This window comes from Nymphaea colorata, chromosome 7, assembly GCF_008831285.2.
Source record: "Nymphaea colorata isolate Beijing-Zhang1983 chromosome 7, ASM883128v2, whole genome shotgun sequence".
NCBI classification, from domain to species: Eukaryota; Viridiplantae; Streptophyta; class Magnoliopsida; order Nymphaeales; family Nymphaeaceae; genus Nymphaea; species Nymphaea colorata.
This window is the reverse complement of record NC_045144.1, coordinates 24,978,837-25,001,609: the sequence shown is the minus strand read 5'-3', so window position 1 is coordinate 25,001,609 and position 22,773 is coordinate 24,978,837. Positions and strand designations below refer to the sequence as shown.

Here is a 22,773-nt window from a genome sequence, read left to right as displayed (position 1 = left end):
ACGTGCTGCCTCCTGCCTCCGCTCCTGAGGCCTACTCCTTTTCTATGAATCTAGAAAATCGAAGATTCATAGAAAAGGAGTAAAGGAAAACTAAATAAATTTAACTTCATAAATATATTGTTAAGATTGCTTGGAGATCCATTAAATTACGTCCATGACATGAATTTCATAAAAAAACATTATTATCGTAAGGTTGTCGGGCATATTCAAAATTACGTCTATCTCATTAATTAGTTCTTGACAAAATGCTTTGTCCTTTCATCAGATGTGGTTAAGCTCAAATGACAAGGTATGTAGAACGGTAGTAGATTGACGCGGATGAACTTCTTCATCTACTGAAAGAAATGAAATGATGAATTAATTTGGTAAACAGAAGAATGAAAGCATAAAACTAGAAGGTAACAGAACAAGGACTATTGCAGTACATCCTCCATAATTTTAATATAATTGCAACATATAACTTCTTTACCCAATTGGCTAACCTTGTATAACTTTCATTGATATAATTATGTGTAACTTAACTAGTTTTAAAATTAGAATAATCTTTATATAAGTAACCAATTTGTAATATATAGATCCAATTAAAAGTATGGAACTCAGCATCTAAGAGTATTACATAGATTTTGGAACATAAAGTTCATGAACTACATCGACCCATTTAGTCGAATAGATTACACTTCTTACACATATTATTACTTCAAAAGTACATTTTCAATAAGATTTTCTTTTTTTAAAGAAGATAATTTGGTGGAGGTGGCAAGAGGAGAAGGATCATTGAAAACGTATTGACAAGCAAAATCTTCTAATAATTTACTTATCCATGTGCTCCCGTGCCATGTGTAAGCATGATATGAGGAGTTTAAAATGTTTATCTTTAAGAGTCTCAGAACAATAAAGTGCATTCCACTTAAGGATCTTCATGCTTTGCTCCAAAAAGAACGCTTTTTCTTCTGCATCAAACCATTAAATATGAAATTAATTGGATCGCCATTAATTGCACGTACGTATACTTTGGACATAAGAAAGAGTATGATACGAATAAACCATTAAACTAAGAAGTAAATGAGATTGAGAATAAAAATGATCGAATACATCTGAATGGCGTAGATCGTAATATACTACATTTATTTAATTTCTCAATGAAATCTTAAACATGTGTATAAGATTACGCTTGGGGTAGAGCAATATTGATTGTAAGGCAAGCTGTAAAATATATCCCAAAAGATGCAGTGTCCTCATGCTAGCATTTAATCCAATTAAAACCCCTTACGTTGTGTGGTAGTAGGGGGGTGTGCGCTTGTGTTATGTGCTATGTTAAGGGGATCGAACTCGACAGCACTGACCGGCAAATTTAGAGTATATAGACAAAAAGAATAACATATGATCACTATAACCTGCTCACATTTGCATCATCAGTCACATAATCTCTCTTTCTTCCCCCCTATATATATATATATATATATATATATATATATATATATATATATATATATATATATATATATATATATATATATATATATATATATATATATATATATATATATAGCCGTACCTGCCCTTTCAAGTGAGCTTAGTCAGGAAAAGAACTTCAAAGGTTGTCTTTTTTCCCCTGCTGGGTTCTGTGCTGTTTCGGAACTTAGATAAGGTACGGCACACTCGTCAAAGAGAATATCACATTTCCATTGTTTAAAGTAACACGTACAAGAATCAAATTGAAAATACCTTTTTATGCAACCACCTACCCGATCAACTATGTTATGCCCTTTAGGGCTAGCTAACGGTGAATTTGAGAGTTGAACAGTAACACCTATAGCAACATTCCGTATGAAAAACACATAATTGGGCTAGTTAGTGCTCACCTTTTTTTTTCATTTTTTCCCTTAAAACAGTGACATTTGCGTCAATGGAATTAAATCTCTAACTGAATTCAAAAAAAGAAAGAACCACAATATTTGTAGTTTGAAATTTAGATGAAGGATAATGCATACAAGGGATATTTTGTAGATGTTTGTTGTTTGAAATTTAAATGATGATAATAGGAAGGCTATTTTGCAGTTAAATATTAATGAACTTTTGGTATGAGATTTTCATGCACTAGATGAGATTTTCATGCACTAGACCCAAATCCGATGATGCTATGTATTTTGCTGCAGAAACAGTCTTGTCATGAGCTACTTAACACATCAAAACATGACTTAAGATCATCAAATTACTTTTACGTGATTTCAGGTCACTGATACCAATGCATGTCCAAGTCCAGTGTAAGTCCAATGCGATCCTTATTAACACTACATCCCCCAACTTGCCTATATAAACCAACACCGTTCTCATTCCCTCCCCACTCTGCCAACCTTAATTTGCTTCATACATTGGAAGCTCTTATCAGCATCACCGCCACCACTTTGGCTGAAACTGCCACCGGCGCCGCCACCGCTACAACCATGGCAACACCAACACCAAGGTTACTACTAACATTTTCCATCATAGTCATCCTCATCATCATCACAACATTGGCGCCGTCGCCGCTGCCAAATGAGGCAGATGAACCCAATCAACTGCCTGCTCAGGAAGCTTCAGCTGCCGGCGACGGCAAGCCGTACTCCGGCCGCCTACCGGTGCCTACCATTCGTCGGTTTCTCGCTAAATCTAAAGAATTGACGTGTGATAAGGACCCAAGTATCTGCGGATCATCAACAAAGGGTGGCCCTGATCACTGTTGCGAGAAGAAGTGCGTGGACCTCAAAACTGACGGCCTCAACTGCGGTAAGTGTGGGAACAAGTGCGAGGTCAACGAGGCATGCTGCAACGGGAAGTGCGTGAATCTCGCCACGGACCGAAAGAACTGCGGGAGTTGCGGAAATAAATGCCGTCGAGGATCCAATTGCTCATATGGCATGTGCGGCTATGCACGTTAAGAGCTTGATATATATATATATATAAAAGCATCAAAACAAATAGATTGTTGTTTAGTATGCTTCTTGAGAAGATAGTCAGTCATTTGGTACAAGTTTTAACTATATGTACTCCCTTACCAATTACAATTAATTACTTTGTGAGTCTTGTGACTTATATTATATATTGCATTATTATTATTATTATTATTATTATTATTATTATTATTATGACGTTGTACCTTTTAAAGAAGGTTATATGTTATGGCTTGCTGAGGCGCGGCGCCCCCTACCACATCCTTCATGCAGTACAATAGGCTCACTATCGGGGAGGGCAGTGGCGGAGACACAAATACGCTCGTGTGGGCACTTGCCCCCACCAGATTCTCAATTTTCTTTTACTTTTACATCAAGATTGTTAATATTTACTTTATTATACATGTAAGTGCCCCTTCATGTATAATAACATGTGAGTCAGTGCCCCTTCAAAAAATTTGTCTCGGCTTCGCCACTGGGGGAGGGCGGCTTCCATGCTAACCTCTCTTATTAGTATAACATGGAACGAACTTCTACATGCATATGCAAACGAATCGTGCCACCAATTAGCAATCCAAGTATGCATATAGTCAGGTGCTGAGGGAGGGGGAGAGGGGCAGTATGGGCCTTGGCCCCTCTCAAATTTTAAAAACTTTAAAAATTTATACATAAATTAAAAAAAATTTAGTTTAGTATATATATATAATTTTAAAGATTCCTATTTCAACCGCCATTAAAATTTTAAAACTATAGTTTGACCTCTGCGACTTTGTAACTCCATCCCTGCATTCTGATTGAGGCGCAAAACCTTCAAAAAGCTAATAGTTAAGGGGCTCCAATGTATAAATAAATGAATGACTAAGTAAATAACTATGAAGCATTAGTATGTAAATCAGCAAAGCCTACATGAGCATGTGCCATTGGATACTCCCATCGTATGGTTTGGCTACGTTCATATGCAGGGGTTGCCATGGTGCCCCCTACAATTTTCAGAAAAAAAAAAAAAGATTGCATGTACTTTTAAAAAAAAAATCATTTAGAAGGCTATATAAAAAACTTGAAAAGTTATATTGCAGCTCATGTTAAAGTTTTGTTTGGCCTCTTTATTGAAAAATTCCTACCAGGCCAACGTTCATACGCATGTATTTAACTCAAATGGTTCTTCGGTGCAAATGTTTAACAGTGATGCAAACTCAAACGTTAGTTGGAAATAAGTTGTCTATCGTCTACGATGTAAATTTAATATTATCTAGGAAAAGTATGAAAACAACGTGAAACGACGAGGAAATTAAACAAGAAGTATTAAAAAATGACCTGAAATTAAAGTTAAAGGAAATTAAAGGCAAGCAGGAAAAAAAAGTAGCGGAAATGAAAACCGGAAAATTTTGAAATCTAACATTTGTTAAATCATCAAAATTTGCTAATGTTAAACTTCTATTTTTATTGTAAACATTTCTAAAGGACAATTACCTAAAGCAAAATTATTCACCTGCTTCAAAAAAAATTAAAAGTTACCAAATTAATTGAATTCCTCACTAAATATCAGTCTTCATAATTGACCCAATATACGTATACATGATGAAGAATTTCAAAAAAAAAATCCAAATTAAAGGATTTAGAGAGGCGCAAACTTTTACCGAGCTAATCTCACGACTATATATATATATATATATATATATATATATATATATATATATATATATATATATATATATTATGTCGACATATATAAATTTTATTTATTAATATCACATTTTATACAAAATTTAATATAATTTTGACATTTACTTATTTTATTTTTGTTGTGTACTAATGATACCCACGGAGCTGGGAGTTCCTATCCGCTATGTTGGAGAGAATAAGCGAGGACAGAACGTTCCGACCTGGCGTTCCTAGAAAAGCGGGAATGTTTGCGTCCCTATTCCCCCATGTTCTTGACGTCTTGCCCTCCTCGTGGCACTCATCGTACGGCCATTTTTTTTCAATTTCTTGCAGACCCAGTCTTCAAAACGGGTCATGATGAGTTATCCACAATCCATTGACCATCTGTGTGGCTTCTCCATGAGATGATAACATGATGGGTCCGATGTGCGCTCCAAACTTGATAACTCACACCCGAATAATTAAGTTGGAACTTAAAACACGTTTGATGGCTGTGGAAATTGAAAAAAGTAAAAGGACTACAAAGAATTTTTTTTTTTTTCAAAAATTACCAAATACTGATTGCTACTTTACAGCCCACGCAAATAGCGGCGGAGGGAAGGGAGGAACGCCTGTGCCGTGACCCCACTCTAGTTAGAAAAAAAAAATACATTAAAAAAATTTAAAAAGTAAATAATTTTGAAGAAGTACAACATACATAAATAAATAAGTAAATAATTATAAAAAATTTATGTAAAAACATGTAAAATTAAATAAAAATTTTGTTGCTTGCATGGGCAACTGCCCATAGTTGCCCCAGCTTATATGTACATTCAGCATTCAAACGCCACCTTAGTCTCTAACAGCAATGAAAAGCACAATAGGACGTGTATCCCAAGCCATTGAAAGCAATCCGGTGCAATAAGAATGGGGAGAAGGGTAGGAGTTTCGGCAATATTGATAAGATAATATACTCATTCTGCTCACGCTACTAGCATCAATGAAAAAATTTAAGAAACATAATTCGCCCAACCATGAAAGTCTTTCATGTGGTTGTATCGACCGCTCTGGCAAAACCAGTTATGTGGTTGGTGATGCTAGGTGATTCAAACAAAGTAGTGGTTGGATCCCCCGTTTCTTGTTTGACTACATCGTCAGGCATTATATCATTATATGCTTTCGACTAAGTCTTATCACTCATAAATGCTGACTATTAAGTATTTTTTTATTAATTTGAATATATTTTATGATGGATAATAGTTTGGTTACTGGTGAGTAAGATGAGTATATATATTTTACCGCTTATAGAGAAAGTAGAAGAATAATAGTTTGGTGAGTGGGAAGAGTATATATATTTTACAGCTTATAGAGAAGGTAGAAGATAGTGGGAGAAATTACACTAATCGGACCAAGCATATTCTCCATGGGTCCCCTTTAATCAGTACAAAATTGTGTAGTGGGGTTCCATCGAATACTGTAGAGCCCACAAATTACAGTCTTTCGCATGAGAGTACTATGACTAGCTTGGAAGTGGGTAGCTCGAGCTGAGCCGAGCTGAGCCAAGGCTAAGTCTAAGTTCGACCCTGAGCCCATTAAAACTTGAGTCTGGTCTGGCCCAACAGGGGCGGAGGCAGAGGGCAATCGCCACTAAAATTATTAATTATTCATAGTGAAAAAACAACATAGTTTATTAATTATGTCTTGTCAAATATATGTAGATATGGCTGCGCAACGTGCTCGGTCTTTTATATATATATATATATATATATATATATATATATATATATATGAGATAAAACCAAACCATTCAATTTTTGCTAAAAAATATTTTAAACAAAATAAAAACATCCTAAAATAATATGTATATAAAAACTAGTTTAATACAAGACATGTGATAGTTTGTTTTTTTTGAAAGATGGGAATTTCCTGGCCCGGGCCCGATAGGCCGGCCCTACCCGTTTAGATTAAAATTTTATTTTTAATTTTTTTTAAAATTTATATTTATTGTTATTAAATATATTTTATATTTTAAAAATTTATTTTGTATTTAAAAAAATATTTTTTAATTTCAAATGAGCCGAACTGGGCCGAGCCCGGGCTATCGAGCCGGGCCCGAGCCAGGCTCACCGGCCCCTTGCCCACCCTTATCAAATTGTAAGAGTCATTCAATTTTACTTATTATAAAATACCATTAAATTTGAACCATTATTAACTTAATATATATTTTCCATCATCTTGTTCTTGAAATCGTAACCGTCACAAAAAGTAGACCATAATCACATTATAATCACATTGTATTTAAGCAGTGGTTTGTATTCTGGGACATACCTATTATATATATATATATATATATATATATATATATATATATATTGTCAAACGTCAGGCTGATATGCAAACGAAAGCCAGTTATGTAGCCTCATTTTGTAGTGAGACTTTCTTCCCACGTAGTGTGCCAAACTTTGTCCGGTGCAATTTAGAAAGAGAATGTGGTAAGCAGCTAGCTGGAAAGAGAGAGGAATTTCTCAAGGTAAAAAAAAAGGCGTGCCGTGAATAATTCCAGAAATGTGAATGTAAGAAAAGAAGTGCCATCAAATGATAAAGATGCCAAATTTTGGGTCTCCTCCTTCGTCGTTTCTTCCTTTCTTTTCCTGAGGTTGAAGGAAACAAGTTGAATTGCGCCTCGTCTTTTACACTGAAACCGAGTTGGTCTGATCAGTCTGACGAAATTTTGCATTGATTTAGGACAATTTAGTTGGACGCCATGATCTTATTAAGTAGCTAAATTGCCATAGTTATATAACTCTGGGCTCTAGCAAGTTGCAACTAAGTCTTTCGACCATGGGCAGAGCTAGAAAATTCTGGCTAAGAGACATAAAATTTAGTCAGAAAAAGATTACCCTAATCTATCAATTAGAAAATAAACTAATACATTGTATTTACAACTATACATTCTTGACTTTACATTCCATGAATTGTGAATGTTGGATTCAGACTCGGTCCATTTCATTATAATAATCATTAATTATCTGACCAAGTAGATATGAGCTCAGCCCGACTGGAAAACTCAAGCCCAGTCATGGCAGCAACTAAGAGCCCAAGCAGTACTGGCTAACTAAATAAAGGTGACACAATTAGGCCAAGAGTACCAGTAACTTGGCTCTCTCTCTCTAGAATTTTGACATAATTCCTGTTTTTGTGTTTTAGTGGAAAAACATATATAATATTTGCCTAGCTGACAGAAAGTGTGATAAAATTTGTGACTTTGGCAAATTTGATTCATTACCAAAAAGATTTGCGGCACTTCAGCAATATAGAAACCGCAGAAGTCATTGTATTGTTTTATGCACTAGGCTTTTGGGGGTGTGTCCTCGTCTCAATATTACTTGTAGTACGCCAATGGTTAAACAGGCTGTTTAAGTAGAGCCCATTTCTAGGTGAAGTTAACAGCCCACTGCCTAGAAATACCGCTCGAAGCCTCTCCATTCCTCATGCTTTCAAGATCCTAGACGCTGACAGTAGCGGCGACTCGTGCATTCTTAAACTTAGATGACATGCTCCACCGCTTAAGCTACAAAGTTATAGTGCCCATATGAACCAAACTAAAGACTTCTGACCAGCTACTTAAAAAACTACATTGCTGATTTCTTTAATTTGAACTCCAAAACAGATTAGAGGCTAAAAACCAAGTTCTTATGTGCCATTAATCTTTGATTTTCTTTTTGGCGGTGTGTAGTAATCCTAATTTCGAAAAATATGACATAAAGCCGCTAATTTATTGCTTTTCTTATTTAATTATTAATGAAGAAAAAGAGGAAAAAACAACAACCAAGTGGCAAGATCACAACAATCCTAAACCTGTTCCTTCTGCTCTGCCTTTTATCGCTCACATTCCGCTCGTCAACTCTTTAGACCACCAAACTTTTCAAGCCTAATTCTCTATAAAACCAACATCATTCTCATTTCTTTCCTTCTCAATCCGGTCTTGCTTCCACCATTAAATCTACCACCTCCGCCTCCGCCGTCCCCCACCACCACCACCATGGCCGCACCACGGTTACTCCTAACAGCAGCAGTCATCGGCGCTCTCATTTGGCTGGTCCCATCCACGACACTCCCAGCAGCAACCGAAGAACACGAGAAACCAGAAGAAGGTGAAGTTGGTGGCAGTGAGGACCCTACGGTCGAGGAGGAGCCTTACTCTGGCGACCTGCCGTCGCTCGGACTCCGCCGGTACCTGGCCAGATCCTGGAAGCCGCAGACGTGCGACAAAAACCGGAAGATCTGCAAACTGAAGGGGAGCCCTGGCCCTGACTGCTGCAAAAAGAAGTGCGTGGATCGGAAGACCGATCGCCTCAACTGCGGCAACTGCGGGAGGAGGTGCAGGTTCACGGAGATGTGCTGCAAGGGGAGGTGCGTGAATCTGGCGTTGGACGGCAAGAACTGCGGGAGATGCGGGAACAAGTGCCGTAAGGGGTCCTACTGTATATACGGCATGTGTGGCTACGCTTAGTGCTTGCTGCTGTGATGCTTAAAGATGCACTGCTGCAAGAACCAACTTCTTGATCGAGAAATATCGATTCCTTGTTTCAAATAAGCATAAAAAATCATTTATCCATTTGTTAACTACAAACTCAAAACAACAAGGCTGCTAGTCTTCCCCTTGAATGTTATTGGCGTTAAAATTTCGTGCTACATTGTGCCACCTCTCTCTCCCCCTCTGTCTCTCTCAGTTCAACTTGCATACTTAATTTGTGTTATACTGTATGACCTTCGTTTAAGATGCGTTGTTCATTGTATTTTCCCTAGAGTATCTTGGTTATGGTCTCTCTCCCTCTCCCTCAGTGCATTCATTTCCACTTCTACTTGTCATTGTGTGACTTTCGTTTATCTTGGTAACTGTCGTTATCATCTTGTTCATTCTGATTACGACTTCTCTCTTTTCCTCTTCTTGCCTCCTTTATCCTTCATTCTCTCTACCCTCTTTCCTCCACACCCTCATCTTTTTAAGGAACAGAATAATTAGATGTCTAAGGACACAGCTATTCCTCATCTTCATTCAACTTCCCTTTGTTTGTTTGTATTTTGTTTTGCATTCCTTTCCATTCTTATTTCTTTGTGACTTCTCTTCACAATCATTTTCTCTCTCTCTCTCTCTCTCTCTCACCCTCTCTCATTGTAATGTGTATCCATAGTTGGAGTTTGGTTCATGATCGTTATCTCAGTGACTACAGTGTTGGTGTTCCGCGCGTCTCAAGTGTGAAATGTGAAACATTTTCATGGCGTCCCTAATAGCTAATTTATGTAATTGGTAGCCTGATATTACAAAATTTATAACGTGTGGGTCATACAGAAGATTGATTGTGCATACAGAAACAGAAGGATTCTGAACCGACATTCCTGACTAGAAGTTATGTTGGCATGCAACAATTTGACGTTGAATGTGCTCATTAATGGCCGCCACACCTCCAATATTGTATGACTACATTGAGTTAGACTTTCAGTTTACTTCGCCTGCCAATAGTGGTCCGTCGTCATAGCTAGATCCACCATATTGTATCTTTTTTGAATTCAACTCGACCTTCCATATCTGTGTCGATCTGCTCACTGGCGTTGAACTTCGTGCGTGCCTGCTGCAAAGGATTTTTTTAGTTTTTAATTGCGCACAGACCGTGCTTTCTGTCTCGATCTTGCAGGACGAACAGGATATAATGTCAACAAGTTTTGGTGGCTCCTTTGTCAACTTGTGAAGAAGTCAGAACGTAAAATAATCTAAAGAAGGCAGCTGTCAGGTTCGAGGTCACGAACTGCGTAGGCAATCTTTTCTTTTATTCGGGTTTGACCATGTTATTGGTATGCTGCTCCTTGGACCCACACGCCGCTGGCCGGCTGCGTAGCGAGACAAGCGTAGGGGGAGGCGGAGCTAGGCTGTCTGCTATTGCCTACACTAATAAAAAAAAATGTTTATTTTTATATTGATATTTTTTGAGTAATTTTTATATTTTTATATTAATATTTTTCAAAAAAATTTAAAAGTTTATAACTAGTACCCTTACTAGAAAGTTTTTGCTTTTGACCCTACAAACATGTACTGGGTATAAGGTTCAAAACTCTTTGGAAATCAACACATGTTTTACAAAAATTGACATAAATGAACATGATTTTTTTGCTTTAACTTGGTTAAGTAATCAATTAATAATTGCACCATTCATCCAAAATAAATAGATGGTGGAGAGAAAAATAAAAAGCAAAATGTTAAACAAATATTAAACAACGAAAATAGCAAAAATACTAGATGATTTTTTTTTTATATATTTTACAATGCTAAAAACTATCACAAATGATGGATTTCATGGCTAAAGAGTTATCACCAATGAACTGTCATCGTGAATCCACTATTTACAACAATTATATTATATATATATATATATATATAACAACGACTGATTAACTTTTAATGGACAATAATCACCCGCTTTGCTAACCGATGCAAAAAATTGGGGACAAAATAAGGGAGGGACAAGGGTGGGCGGGTTAAGGGGAAAGAGAAATTTATTAATGCTGGGGCACGTCCGTTCAACTGATCAATGGTCGGATGCCTAATGGTGATATTAATAAATTAGATTTGGATCCCATAAATATGGACAAACTGCTTAAAATTTTTTAATTCAATTAAAAAATCAGACCAGGTTCTGGTTTAAGGAATGACATGTGACCTGACGTGCATTCCGATTGGACTCAAATCAGAATTACATTTAAATGAATGCCTGATGGCATATAAACTCCGATTAGGTTTAGTCTTAAATATTAAATATTTTTGTGAACATATTCTCCACTTGAATGATTAGAGCAGGTTCACGGAATAATAGTTACATGTCCAATGAATCTGCCACAAACTTTTAAGCAGATTCATGAAAAATTACAAATGTTTCTGCTGACAAACAATCCCTGTTGGTGCTTTTTCCTTGAGCAATTAAAGTGCTCTGTTTCTTTATGAACATATTAATTTGTGAGGATAGATACTTCAAATTCAATAGCATCTTATCAAGAAAAAACTGTTACAAGAGAATTGTGGAAAAGCAAGGATATGTTCCTCCAAACAGAACTCATCAAATTAAATTCTGCAAAAATGGGTCAGAAAAGGCTTGTCATGTATCCGATCAAGTATGATGAGGATGCAGATTAATGCAGAGGACTTTATAGAGAATCTTCTGATTTTATATTCTTCATTATGGTGGGTTTTAATAAGTTGGTAGGGATATTTTCATCGCAAGGACTTGACAGTATCATGGACCTCTAACAAATGAGAAGGGGAAAAAATATGCAGAACTGTTCATTGTGGAGGAGAGGAGAGACATCAAGAAGGATTTTGATTGAGGCCGTGGCTTGAAAGGTTTATCTGAATCATTTCATGTCTTGTGTTGTTCCAGTGTTGATATGTAGAATTGAGAAGTCATCCTCCAGAATGGAATATTCTACAGGGATGAACAATCTTGCTTTCTTTCTTTTTTTACTTCTTTATGGTGTTTTGTTTCTTGACAGTTGCTGATATCAGTAAGGTTATGCTTTCCCTGGAAATTTTTCATTAAAGGAAATGCTGATACTTTGACAGTAAAACAAGCAAAAGCAAGAAAAAATGTGTGCTCAAATATCTGGAACAAGTAGAAGCAATCAAAAAATTATTTATCTGCATTTTGTCTTACTCCGACCAATCATAAGCAAGACTGAGCAACATGATAAACTACAGCAGGACTTGAACAACTACCCACAGACAAATCCACTCGACTGGCAAAGCTATCACATCTCGACCTAAACCAAAATTCTACAAAATGGAGGCACCAATAGCAGCAGCGGCTGCTGCATTACTACAATGAAACCTTTATTGATGGAAGATTCTACTTCATTCTCTCCTGCTGTAGCATGTTTACGGATAGACACAGCTGCCATAGCCTGCAAAACAGGAACTGCATTAGTTTCTGCTTGGCATATCAAGTTCACTCCCACCTAAGGAATAGGGAGATTTCCATTTCACGCTTACCTTTTGTTTACAATTCTAAAAACAAAGGGAATAAAATTTATGCTGTATTTTATATATATACAATTCTAAAAACAAAGGGAAAAGAGAAGTTTGCTTATTTGGCCCAAAGCAAGGATCTGTTCCTCCAAACAGAACTCATCAAACTAAATTCTGCAAAAATGGGCCAGAAAAGGCTTGCCATGTACCCGATCAAATATGATGAGGATGCAGATTAATGCAGAGGACTTTATAAAGAATCTTCATATTTTATCTTTCTAGATATGGCGGGTTTTAAAAAGTTGGTAGGGATATTTTCATCGCAAGGACCTGAGAGTATCTTGGACCTCTAAGAAATGAGAAGTCGAAAAATTTGCAGAAATGTTCATTGTGGAGGAGAGGAGAGACATCAAGAAGGATTTTGATTGAGGCCGTGGCTTGAAAGGTTTATCTGAATCATTTCATGTCTTGTGTTCCAATGTTGATATGTAGAATTGGGAAGTCATCCTCCAGAACGGAATATTCTGCAGGGATGAACAACCTTGCTTTTTGTCTTTTTTTAATTCTTTATGGTGTTTAGTTTCTTGAACAGTTGCTGATATCAGTAAGGTTATGCTCTGCCTGGCAATTCTTTATTAAAGGAAATGCTGATATTTTGAGAGTAAAAACAAAAAAAAGCAAGAAAAACTATGTGCTCAAATATCTGCAACAAGTAGAAGCGATCAAAAAATTATTTCTCTGCGTTTTGTCTTACTCCGACCAATCATAAGCAAGAGTGAGCAACATGATAAACTACAGCAGGACTTGAACTACCCAGAGACAAATCCACTCGACTGGCAAAACTATCACATCTGGACGTAAACCAAAATTCTACAAAATAGAGGGACCAATATCAGCAGCGGCTGCCGCATTACTACAATGAAACCTTTATTGATGGAAGATTCTACTTCATTTTCTCCTGCTGTAGCATCTTTACCGATAGACACAGCTGCCATAGCCTGCAAAACAGGAACTGCATTAGTTTCTGCTTGGCATTTCAAGTTCACTCCCACCTAAGGAATAGGGAGATTTTCATTTCAGGCTTACCTTTTGTTTACAATTCTAAAAACAAAGGGAATAAAATTTATGATTTTCCTAATAAGAACTGATCTTTCAATGGAAAAGTTGTCAACTAAGAGCTTAAAGTAAATTCCCATAACCTGAAAACATGGGCCTACAATACACTAGCCCAGTAATTACATAGAATTCACTTACTGCAAAAACATTTGGCACTTCAAATGCTATCACACCTGACATTTCAAGTTGGTCTGCTCATTTTTGCTATATATATATATATATATATATATAGAGAGAGAGAGAGAGAGAGAGAGAGGGAAGGCTTACTTGGGTCGACAGTGGTGATGAGGCCAGAATTGCCAAAGCTACAAGTGTGGGGCTGCCTGCCATTGGCACTGTAGTAGAGGTTCATGACAACGGAGGCATGGTTGATTATGGTGTCTGGGAGAGAGCAGGCCTGCCCTGAAGCCAGCACGCTGCAGTCGACGCCATTGGAGCACGCAAAATCAATGTTGTTCCGAAGCATAGTTTCTTCACTAGAGGGCCACGCTATGCACCAGGTGTGGTTCTGTTCACAACTAAGCTGTGTTATAGATTTCATTTTCAAGTGTGAAATCTTTAAGTGGCATTTGATGCATTTTCTTTTTCCCTTTAAACTAAGCGGCAATATGAAGAGTGAGTTTCTGTATGATGAAAACTATTCTGCTCATCAGACGCTCCCCTTAATTAGTTATAAACCTTCTTTACCATATTATCTGAGTACAAGAGATGGATCAAATCCGGAACAGCAAAATACATTACAGATGATCAGGTCAGAATCGAATTTAGCATCGTAGTCAAATACTTCTGTTGAAAGAAGCAATGGTAAGGAAGAAAAATCTCAGCATTCATTTATTTGAGATAGACTATTTTGATGATCAGACATGGTTAATTGGGAACTATTTGCTTAGCACTAACAATAGTAAAACAATGGAAAGGAGACAAACAGGGGACTGTCAAACTTGAGAAGCTCAAATTGGGAACCAAAAGAAAAGAAGAACGAGGCAGAAAGTATGGAGTACTGAAGCGGGTAGTTTATCGGAACCATTTGATTCTAAAACAAATACATTAATCATTTCAGAATGTAGAAAAGTACCTGCCCGTTTACCACCTTCACGAATGATCCTGAAAAAAATGTCAAAACACGAAAACAAAATGAGAAGTTACCTGTGAAGATTGAAGCTAACAAGAAAGAAAATATATTCACAATTTCAAGATCTGCAGCATAAAACTATAGGCAGGATTCGAGATTAGGACTGCAGAAACAAGGGGAAAGAATAATGTGAGATAACAAAGCAACAATAGGAGATCTCAGTACCATGACTGAAGATTAACATCAGGAGAAGAAGAGCCAAGGAATTCAAGGTCACTCTAGATTCCATCACTGGAGCAGAAGAAGAAGGATTGATGTTCAGGTGGTCTATGATGCTCTTGCAAGTAAGAGTGGCGGGTAGCGTCTCTCTATTTATAGAGGAAAAAAATCTCAAAACAGAAAGGCCGCTTAATAAATTTTCTGGTTCTTCCATAGGATGAAGGCACTGAGAAAGGAAGAAGACAGAGAGGCCGGCGAGACATTACAAATTAAAGCGATCAATATGTAACATTAAATGGACCAAGACGCGTAAAAAATCAGCAACACCTACTCATTCCCCTAAATCTAAAACGCTTAAATCATGGAAAATGAAGGAGATGGATAAAGAAGGAAACGAAGCCTCATCGGTGATCACATCCCTTTCCTTTTTGTTGTTTATTTTTTGAGTCTTTTCTTCGGTAGTCTCCACCTTTTTTGGACACTTCTCAAATTCATATCCTTTCATTTCAAGTAAGGGTAGGCATGGGCTCGACAAAGTTGTGCTCGAACTGGCCCGAAGTCATTGCCGGCGGCTCAAGTTTAGCCCGCTTAAATATCATGTTCAACAATTGCTGGTGTCATATGCTAAAGATGGCACACACAAACGCACACATAAAGGGGGAGGAGAGAGAAAACAAAATAAGTAATGTGACTATATATGTATCCGGTCAAGTCGGCCCCCAATACCCAACTCGGGATAACCCAATCTGGCAAATATTTTAATCGGACCAGTTCAAGTGTTTAATAACCAGCGAAAGCCTGGCCCATCACTGGCCGGATACCCAACTATCCATTGAGTACCCAGTTGATTGCTTATTTCTAAGTTTTTTAATCATTATTCCACTTCCGCTATCGTCAAATCTGGACAAAGGGTATATGTCGCTTGAGGAAAATATGATTCAAACATAAATGAAAAGGCCAGAAAGGTGGATTTTGTCAACCAAACTGCTTCATGCCAAATGTAATTCCAGATTTTCGTAAAAATAAGCGGAGGGGCAATTTTTTTCATTTTATAAAGCATTTTCCCACTTCGCTTTTGCCCTTATAGGCGGTCTTCCATTTAGCAGCAAGGTTATTTTAGTCATTTTCAACCCCAAGCCATTAACGTATTAATTGCTTAGCTTCACACATATCATGATCTTTACGTCACCTCTCTCGAATCGACATATAAGACTTTCAAATATATTTATGAATTTAAGAAGATTCAAAAGCTTGGATATCCAGAATTTCTGAACTATATATAAGAAAATATTTTTTTTGTTCCTTATTCTATTATTAGATATTTATAAAAGTGGATCACAAGAAGATATACTCTTTGTCTCTTACCCTATTATTCTATTATTAAATATTTTTAAAAGTGGATCATAAGGTTGTCATGGTTTCATCACGGATCTATAGTGATCTAAAATTTTATGATCTTAGATTCATGGATTCAAGGTCAGAGCTCTCCCCATCCAACCTTAAATCTATGGTTGGCATGGATTTAAAATCCATGCTTTCCCAAAACACACATTTTTAAACAGATCAAGCCCATCAAACGCAACCTAATTGAATTAGACGTTATTATTACCGGGTTCCACTAATGAGATTCAATTCTTTCACCAATAGGATAAAATACTTTTCCTACTCACACCCAATCATTGAGAAACTTCTTACTCCTAGTGTTCCTATATAAACAATACACAGCCGAGTTGGAGTTTTCACATACCCCAGGAATCAGATAAGGATTGGAACCAGTAAGAAGATCGTTCATTAACGGACTAAAGTTTGATGACTAATTGGGCTCTAATTCCTGATCAAATTAAACAGGCTTATTTGTTTCAAATGAAATCAAAGCACCGAATAATATCCAAAATCATATTTTTGCCCTGTAGAGTCAGGAAGAGTTTGGTTGGTTTAGGGTGGCCTGTAGTGCCAATGCATGCTGGAGTTAGAATCTTGAGCTTCAAAAGTTTGGAGTGATTATTAGCTAAAGGCACGAACCTAATATTCCACTGTACATAAGAGGACAAGCAAGACAAATCGGCAGAAACTATATCTAACCTGCTTCAAAAGGACTAAATCTCAAATAAGGTGAATATATTATTATGTTACTTGCATACAATAATATAAAAAAAATAGACAGAAAAAATCCTATGTTGGAAGGAGAATGCTTTAGTGATTAATAGATTTGCTCGTACCTGGATCACCTATTCATTTGTCTTTATAAGTAGCCACTTGACCTGTTTTAATAATTATTTTTCAATAAAAGAATGCTTGAAAATTTTCTCCTTGGGATTGTGCACGCAGAACATACGTTGTTCATGACCATATATGCTCACAGACGCCATATCTTCTACTGGGAAAATTTTGGTTCCTTATAAAACTCACCTTGCCTTGAAAACATGTATCTTGGGGAAGTCACTACGTATATTTATACACTAAGCGGTACAGTCTTCCGAATCAGCGCCTGAATTGGCTTCAACCGAACCAGTTTGACGGCCGATTGTAGAACAGTAAAAATGTATACGGCCTGCAAGCAGCCCATGTTTGCGTCCCCATTCCCCATTCCCCATGTTCTTGACGTTTTGCCCTAGTTGCACTCATCGGTACAGCCCGTTTTCTTTTTTCTTTTCCATTTTTTTCGCAGATCCATCTTTAAAATGGGTAACTGATGAGTTATCCACAATCCATTGACCATCCATGTGGTTTCTCCACGAGACGACAACTTGATAGGTCTGATGTGTACTCCAAACGTAGATATCTCACACCTGAATAAATAAGTTGGAACTCTTTTGTTATACAAAATATGTTTGATGGCTGGGGAAATTGAAAAAGTAAAAAGACTATGAAGAACGTTTTTTTTTCCAAAAAGCTTAAGGGGATGCTTGGGTGACACTTGAAAGCCAGGTTTTGAATGCAAAACAAAACATAGTTTTGCCCTCCAAAACCACGTTTTTGGAGTGTTTGGGTGCCAACAAAACTGGTTTGAAGAAAACCCAATTTTAAGAAAACCTGGCTTTGTAAGAGAAAGTGAGAAGCCTGATTCCCAATAAACTGTTCAAAATCAAGTTTTGGATGTCTCCGAAACATAAAAGCCAAGTTTCTAAAACTTAATAAAAAACTTGGTTTTTATAAAAGCTAGTTTTTACAAAATTGAGTTAGAGATAGTTGTCATCCAAATACCCCCTTAATCTCTAGTTCCAATGAAAAGCACAGCAGGACTAAGCTTGGGCATCGGGCCCAATTTATGTTTTAATATTAATTTTATTTAATAATGATACATATTTTATTACTAAAAAAATATTTTATATTTAAAAATTTTGGTTTTACATTAATATTCTTTTTTGTTTCAACCAAGCTGGGCACATGCTCGGATGTGGGGTTTCGGGCCGGGCTTGAACTCAATTTTCGGATGTCGGGCCGGGCCAACCCGATGCCGAGGCCTCGATGCCGATCCCAACCCACCAAAAGCAGTCACGTGCTATTGGGGATGGGAAAGGGTAACAGTTTCAGCATCCCAACTACTACCAATGAAAAAGTTTAGAAAACATAAGTCAACCAAACATTAAAGTCTTTCATCTAGTTGTCAACGCATTCTATCCACTTTGGCAAAACCAATCATGTGTTTCCTGATGATGGGTGATTCAAACAAGTAGTGACTTGATCCCAATTTTCTTATTCGATTACACCATCAGAGCATTATATGCTTTCGATTAAGTCTTATTACTCATACATGCTGATCATTAAGTATTTTTTTCGTAATTGACTTTAATTTGAATATAACCTATGATCGAGAATAGTTGGGTAAGTGGAAGGAGTATATATATTAAAGACTGATAGAGAGTGTAAAAGATAGTGGGAGAAATTATACCAATCAGACCAAGCATATTCTTTATGCGTCCCCTTCAATCAGTACAAAATTGTGTAGTGGGGTTCCATCAAATAATGTAGAGCCCACAAATTACAGTCAGTCCTATGACTAGCTCGGAAGTAGGTAGGCTGAGCCGAGCAGAGCCAAGTCTAAGTCGAAGTTTGACCTTCGAGCCCAATAAAACTTGAGTCTGGTATGCCCCAACCAGGGGCAGAGGCCGGGGCCAGGTTGAAACTCATAAACAGTCGCCACAAAAGTTAAGCTGGGTATTGCCCGGAAGGCCTGGATTATGATCAAAATGTTGGGATTTTGAGTGAAATTTTCCTAAATAAAATTGTGCATAATCATTAAATCTTACATACATTTCACAAGAACATAGGTTATTAATTATGACTTGTCAAACATATAGAGTTCTGATATATATATATAGACACACACACACACCATCCCAGACCGTTAGGTCAGAAAAAAAAAACAGATCATTCAATTGTTTTGCCAAAAATATTTTAAACAAAATAAAAACATCCTAATGTGTATATAAAAACTAATTTAATACCAAACATGTTATAGTTTGTTGTTATGAAAGATGGAGATTTCTCCAACATCAAAATATCAATGTTAGAAGAGTCGTTCAATCTTGAAATCGTAAATGCCAGGTTAGACCACACAAAGTGCACCATAATCATTGTATTTAAGTAGTCTGGTTTGTATTATGGGACATACCAATTACTCTCCCGCTTTATATATATATATATATATATATATATATATATATATATATATATATATATATATATATATTACTCATATATTAATGGCAATAATGTTAGGTCAAAGCATAAATGTATATGCAATATTAAACGGAACTCAAGGTAACCGGATTGAGTAGCTAACTTGCCATAGTTATATAACTCTGGGATCTAGCAAGTAGCAACTAAGCCTTTCTACCAGGGACAGAGCTAAAAAATTCTGGCTACTGCCCACATGGTGTTCACAACTGCCTCCGCCTCTACTCTGGACTCAGGCAAGGTGCACGGTTTCCTTGTATATTAGATCCAGAAACTACACAAATATATTTAGAAAATTTCCGCTTGGATGCCCAACCTTGTGTCACATACTTCTGAAAAACCTCGTTTGCTCTTTTTTTTTTTTTCTAAAAGTTGTAAATGGCCCTCACATTTGCTGCCATTAATTTTTTTTCTTTGTTTTTGTAACTTCAGTTCAAATATATTGGTCAGGTCCAATGAACTTCAAATTTTAGGCAGTTAAAATTTAACAGCGATACGCCATCTCTCATCCCAATATTGATTTAATTACTAGAAAGAATAAAAGTTCAATGTTAATTGAAAGAATCAATTGTGATTTATTCCATGCCTTTTTCTTTTTTCCTTGCTCTGTGTGTGGACAAACCTTGACTTATTATTATGTCCACACGAAGAGGTAGAGTAAATTTTCTCCAGTAACTTTGTTCTCTCTCTCTCTCTCCCTAGAATGTAGACATAATCTGTTTTTGTGTTTTTGTGGCAAAACATAATTCACTAGGCTTTTGGGGGTGTGCTCGTAATTTTTATGGAATAAAATTATCTTGTAACCACCTTCCTCTCAATATTACTTGTAGTAAGCCCATGGTTAAACAGGCTGTTTCAGTAGTGGTTCTTTATTGGTGAAGTTAACAACCAATGCCTAGAAATAAGGATCATAGCGGTCACTGATGCATTCTTAAACATGATGCCATGCTCCACCACTTAGGACACAAAGTTATAGTGCCCACATACAATGGTTTCAATTGATAGGTTCTCTGTTAAAAGAAATATTAGAACACGCTACTGGATTTGCAAATACAATGGTTTAATACAAAAATTTTTAATTAAATCCATTCTACGTTACTAATATTTTTTTAATTGTCATTTACATTTATATTTTAAATGAATTTGTGTTAATTAATTGTGATTAATCCAGTACGTTTGGTAAACATGAAGGCTGAATAAGTAGGTTTTATATAATGACTTACTGAAACTAATACGTTGTTTTTACAACTAATCATACGTGACTTCACATTCCATTGATTGTGAATGTTGGACTCAGTGTGTGATTACGCATGACGATTTAGACTCGGTCTATTTCATTATAACAATCATTAATTATCTTGCATAGACCAAGTCGCTATGAGCTAAGCCTGACTGGCAAACTCAAGCCCAGTCATGCCGGCAACTAAGAGCCCAAGCAGTACTGGCTAATTCTCTATAAAACCAACATCATCTCATTTCTTTCCCTCTCAATCCACCTCTTGCTTCCATCATTAGCCGTACGACCACCACCACCTCCGCCTCCGCCGCCACCACCATGGCCGCACCACGGTTACTCCTAACAGCAGCAGTCATCGGGGCTCTCATTTTGGTGGTCGCATCCACGACACTCCCAGCCGCAACCGAAGAACACGAGGAACCAGAGGAAGGTGTAGTTGGCGGCAGTGAGGACCCCACCGCCGAGGAGGAGCCTTACTCTGGCGACCTGCCGTCGCTCGGACTGCGCCGGTACCTGGCCAGATCCTGGAAGCCGCAAAGGTGCGACAAAAAACGGAAGATCTGCAAACTGAAGGGAAGCCCTGGCCCTGACTGCTGCCACAAGAAGTGCGTGGATCGGAAGACCGATCGCCTCAACTGCGGCAAATGTGGGAGGAGGTGCAGGTTCACGAAGACGTGCTGCAAGGGGAGGTGCGTGAATCTGGCGTTCGACAGAAAGAACTGCGGGAGATGCGGGAACAAGTGCCGTAAGGGGTCCTACTGCCTATATGGCATGTGTGGCTACGCTTAGTGCTTGCTGCGGTGATGTTTACGAAGCACTGCTCCCCTTGAATGTTATTGGCATTAAAATGTGGTGCTACATTGTGCCACCTCTCTCTCTCTTTTTCAGTTTCAACTTGCATACTTAGTTTACGTTATACTGTATTGCCTTCGTTTAAGATGCCTCCTTTTGTTTGTTTGTTTGTTTGTATTTCGTTTTGCATTCCTTTCCATTCCTATTTCTCTGCGACTTCTCTTCACAATCATTTTGTCTCCTTCTCTCATTGTAATTTGTAATGTGAATCTACAGTTGGAGTTTGGTTTATGAACAGTACGCCCAATGTTCTTTCCTCAGTGTCTACAGTGTTGGTGTTCGGCGCTTCTCACAGTGTGAGAAGAAGTTGGGGTCGAAAGGATTATGCCAGTTGCTTGCCTTCCCCTTCAAAGCATCTTCTCGGAAGAAAGGCTTTAGTCGAACCCTACTACATCTAAAGGTGGTGGTCGAAATTTCTGATTGAAGCACAGAACCTTTAAAAAGTTAATAGTTGAGGGGCACCAATATATAAATAAATGAATTACTAATTAAATTACAATGAAGGATTAGTATGTAAATCTGCAAAGCCTACATGAGCATGTGCCATTGGATACTCCCATCATATGGTTTGGCTAGGTTCATATTCAGGGTTGCCATGATGTCCCCTACAGTTTAAAAAAAAAAAATACATGTAATTTAACAAAAAAAAATCATTTAGGTTATATAAAATCTTAAAAAGTTATATTGTAGCCCTTGTTAAAACTTTGTTTGTCCTCTCTAATGAAAAATTTTTATGTCGCCAAAGTTCATATGCATATATTTAACTCAAATGTTTCTTCATTGCAAATGTTTAACAGTTACGCAAACCCAAATGTGAGTTGGAAATAAATTGTCTACCGTCTACGGTGTAAATTTAATATTATATAGGGAAAGTATGAAAATAACCAGAAATAACGACAAAATTACACAATAATTACTATGAAATGACCTGAAAAACGTTAAAGGAAATTAAAGGCTATATGGAAAAAAAAGGTAGCGGAAATGAAAACCGGAAAAGTTTGAAATCTAAGAT

At 37.1% G+C, this 22,773-nt stretch overlaps 4 protein-coding genes across 5 annotated transcripts; 3 read left to right on the top strand and 1 right to left on the bottom strand.

The window, feature by feature from the left end:
• Nucleotides 1–2,273: 2,273 nt before the first annotated feature.
• On the top strand, nt 2,274–2,918 carry LOC116257249 (stigma-specific STIG1-like protein 3). Its single transcript, XM_031633855.1, has one exon. The coding sequence runs from the start codon at nt 2,274–2,276 to the stop codon at nt 2,916–2,918; it is 645 nt and encodes a 214-aa protein (XP_031489715.1).
• A 5,695-nt stretch (nt 2,919–8,613) lies between these two features.
• On the top strand, nt 8,614–9,084 carry LOC116257248 (stigma-specific STIG1-like protein 3). Its single transcript, XM_031633853.1, has one exon. It carries the CDS (start codon nt 8,614–8,616, stop codon nt 9,082–9,084), a length of 471 nt encoding a protein of 156 aa, XP_031489713.1.
• A 3,149-nt stretch (nt 9,085–12,233) lies between these two features.
• Nucleotides 12,234–15,436, bottom strand: LOC116257820 (glucan endo-1,3-beta-glucosidase-like). 2 transcript variants are annotated; one of them, XM_050078844.1, is made up of 5 exons: nt 15,324–15,436; nt 14,777–14,805; nt 13,969–14,209; nt 13,511–13,583; nt 12,234–12,521 (listed from the first exon to the last, which is right to left on the bottom strand). In XM_050078844.1, exons 1-4 carry the CDS (start codon nt 15,325–15,327, stop codon nt 13,558–13,560), a joined length of 300 nt encoding a protein of 99 aa, XP_049934801.1. In that variant the 5' UTR covers nt 15,328–15,436; the 3' UTR covers nt 12,234–12,521; nt 13,511–13,557. The 2 variants fall into 2 exon arrangements, with proteins under 2 accessions (XP_049934801.1, XP_031490675.1); XM_031634815.2 differs by lacking the exon at nt 15,324–15,436 and adding an exon at nt 14,999–15,316.
• A 5,762-nt stretch (nt 15,437–21,198) lies between these two features.
• Nucleotides 21,199–21,714, top strand: LOC126410266 (stigma-specific STIG1-like protein 3). The gene has a single exon (XM_050078909.1). It carries the CDS (start codon nt 21,228–21,230, stop codon nt 21,696–21,698), a length of 471 nt encoding a protein of 156 aa, XP_049934866.1. The 5' UTR covers nt 21,199–21,227; the 3' UTR covers nt 21,699–21,714.
• Nucleotides 21,715–22,773: the final 1,059 nt, after the last annotated feature.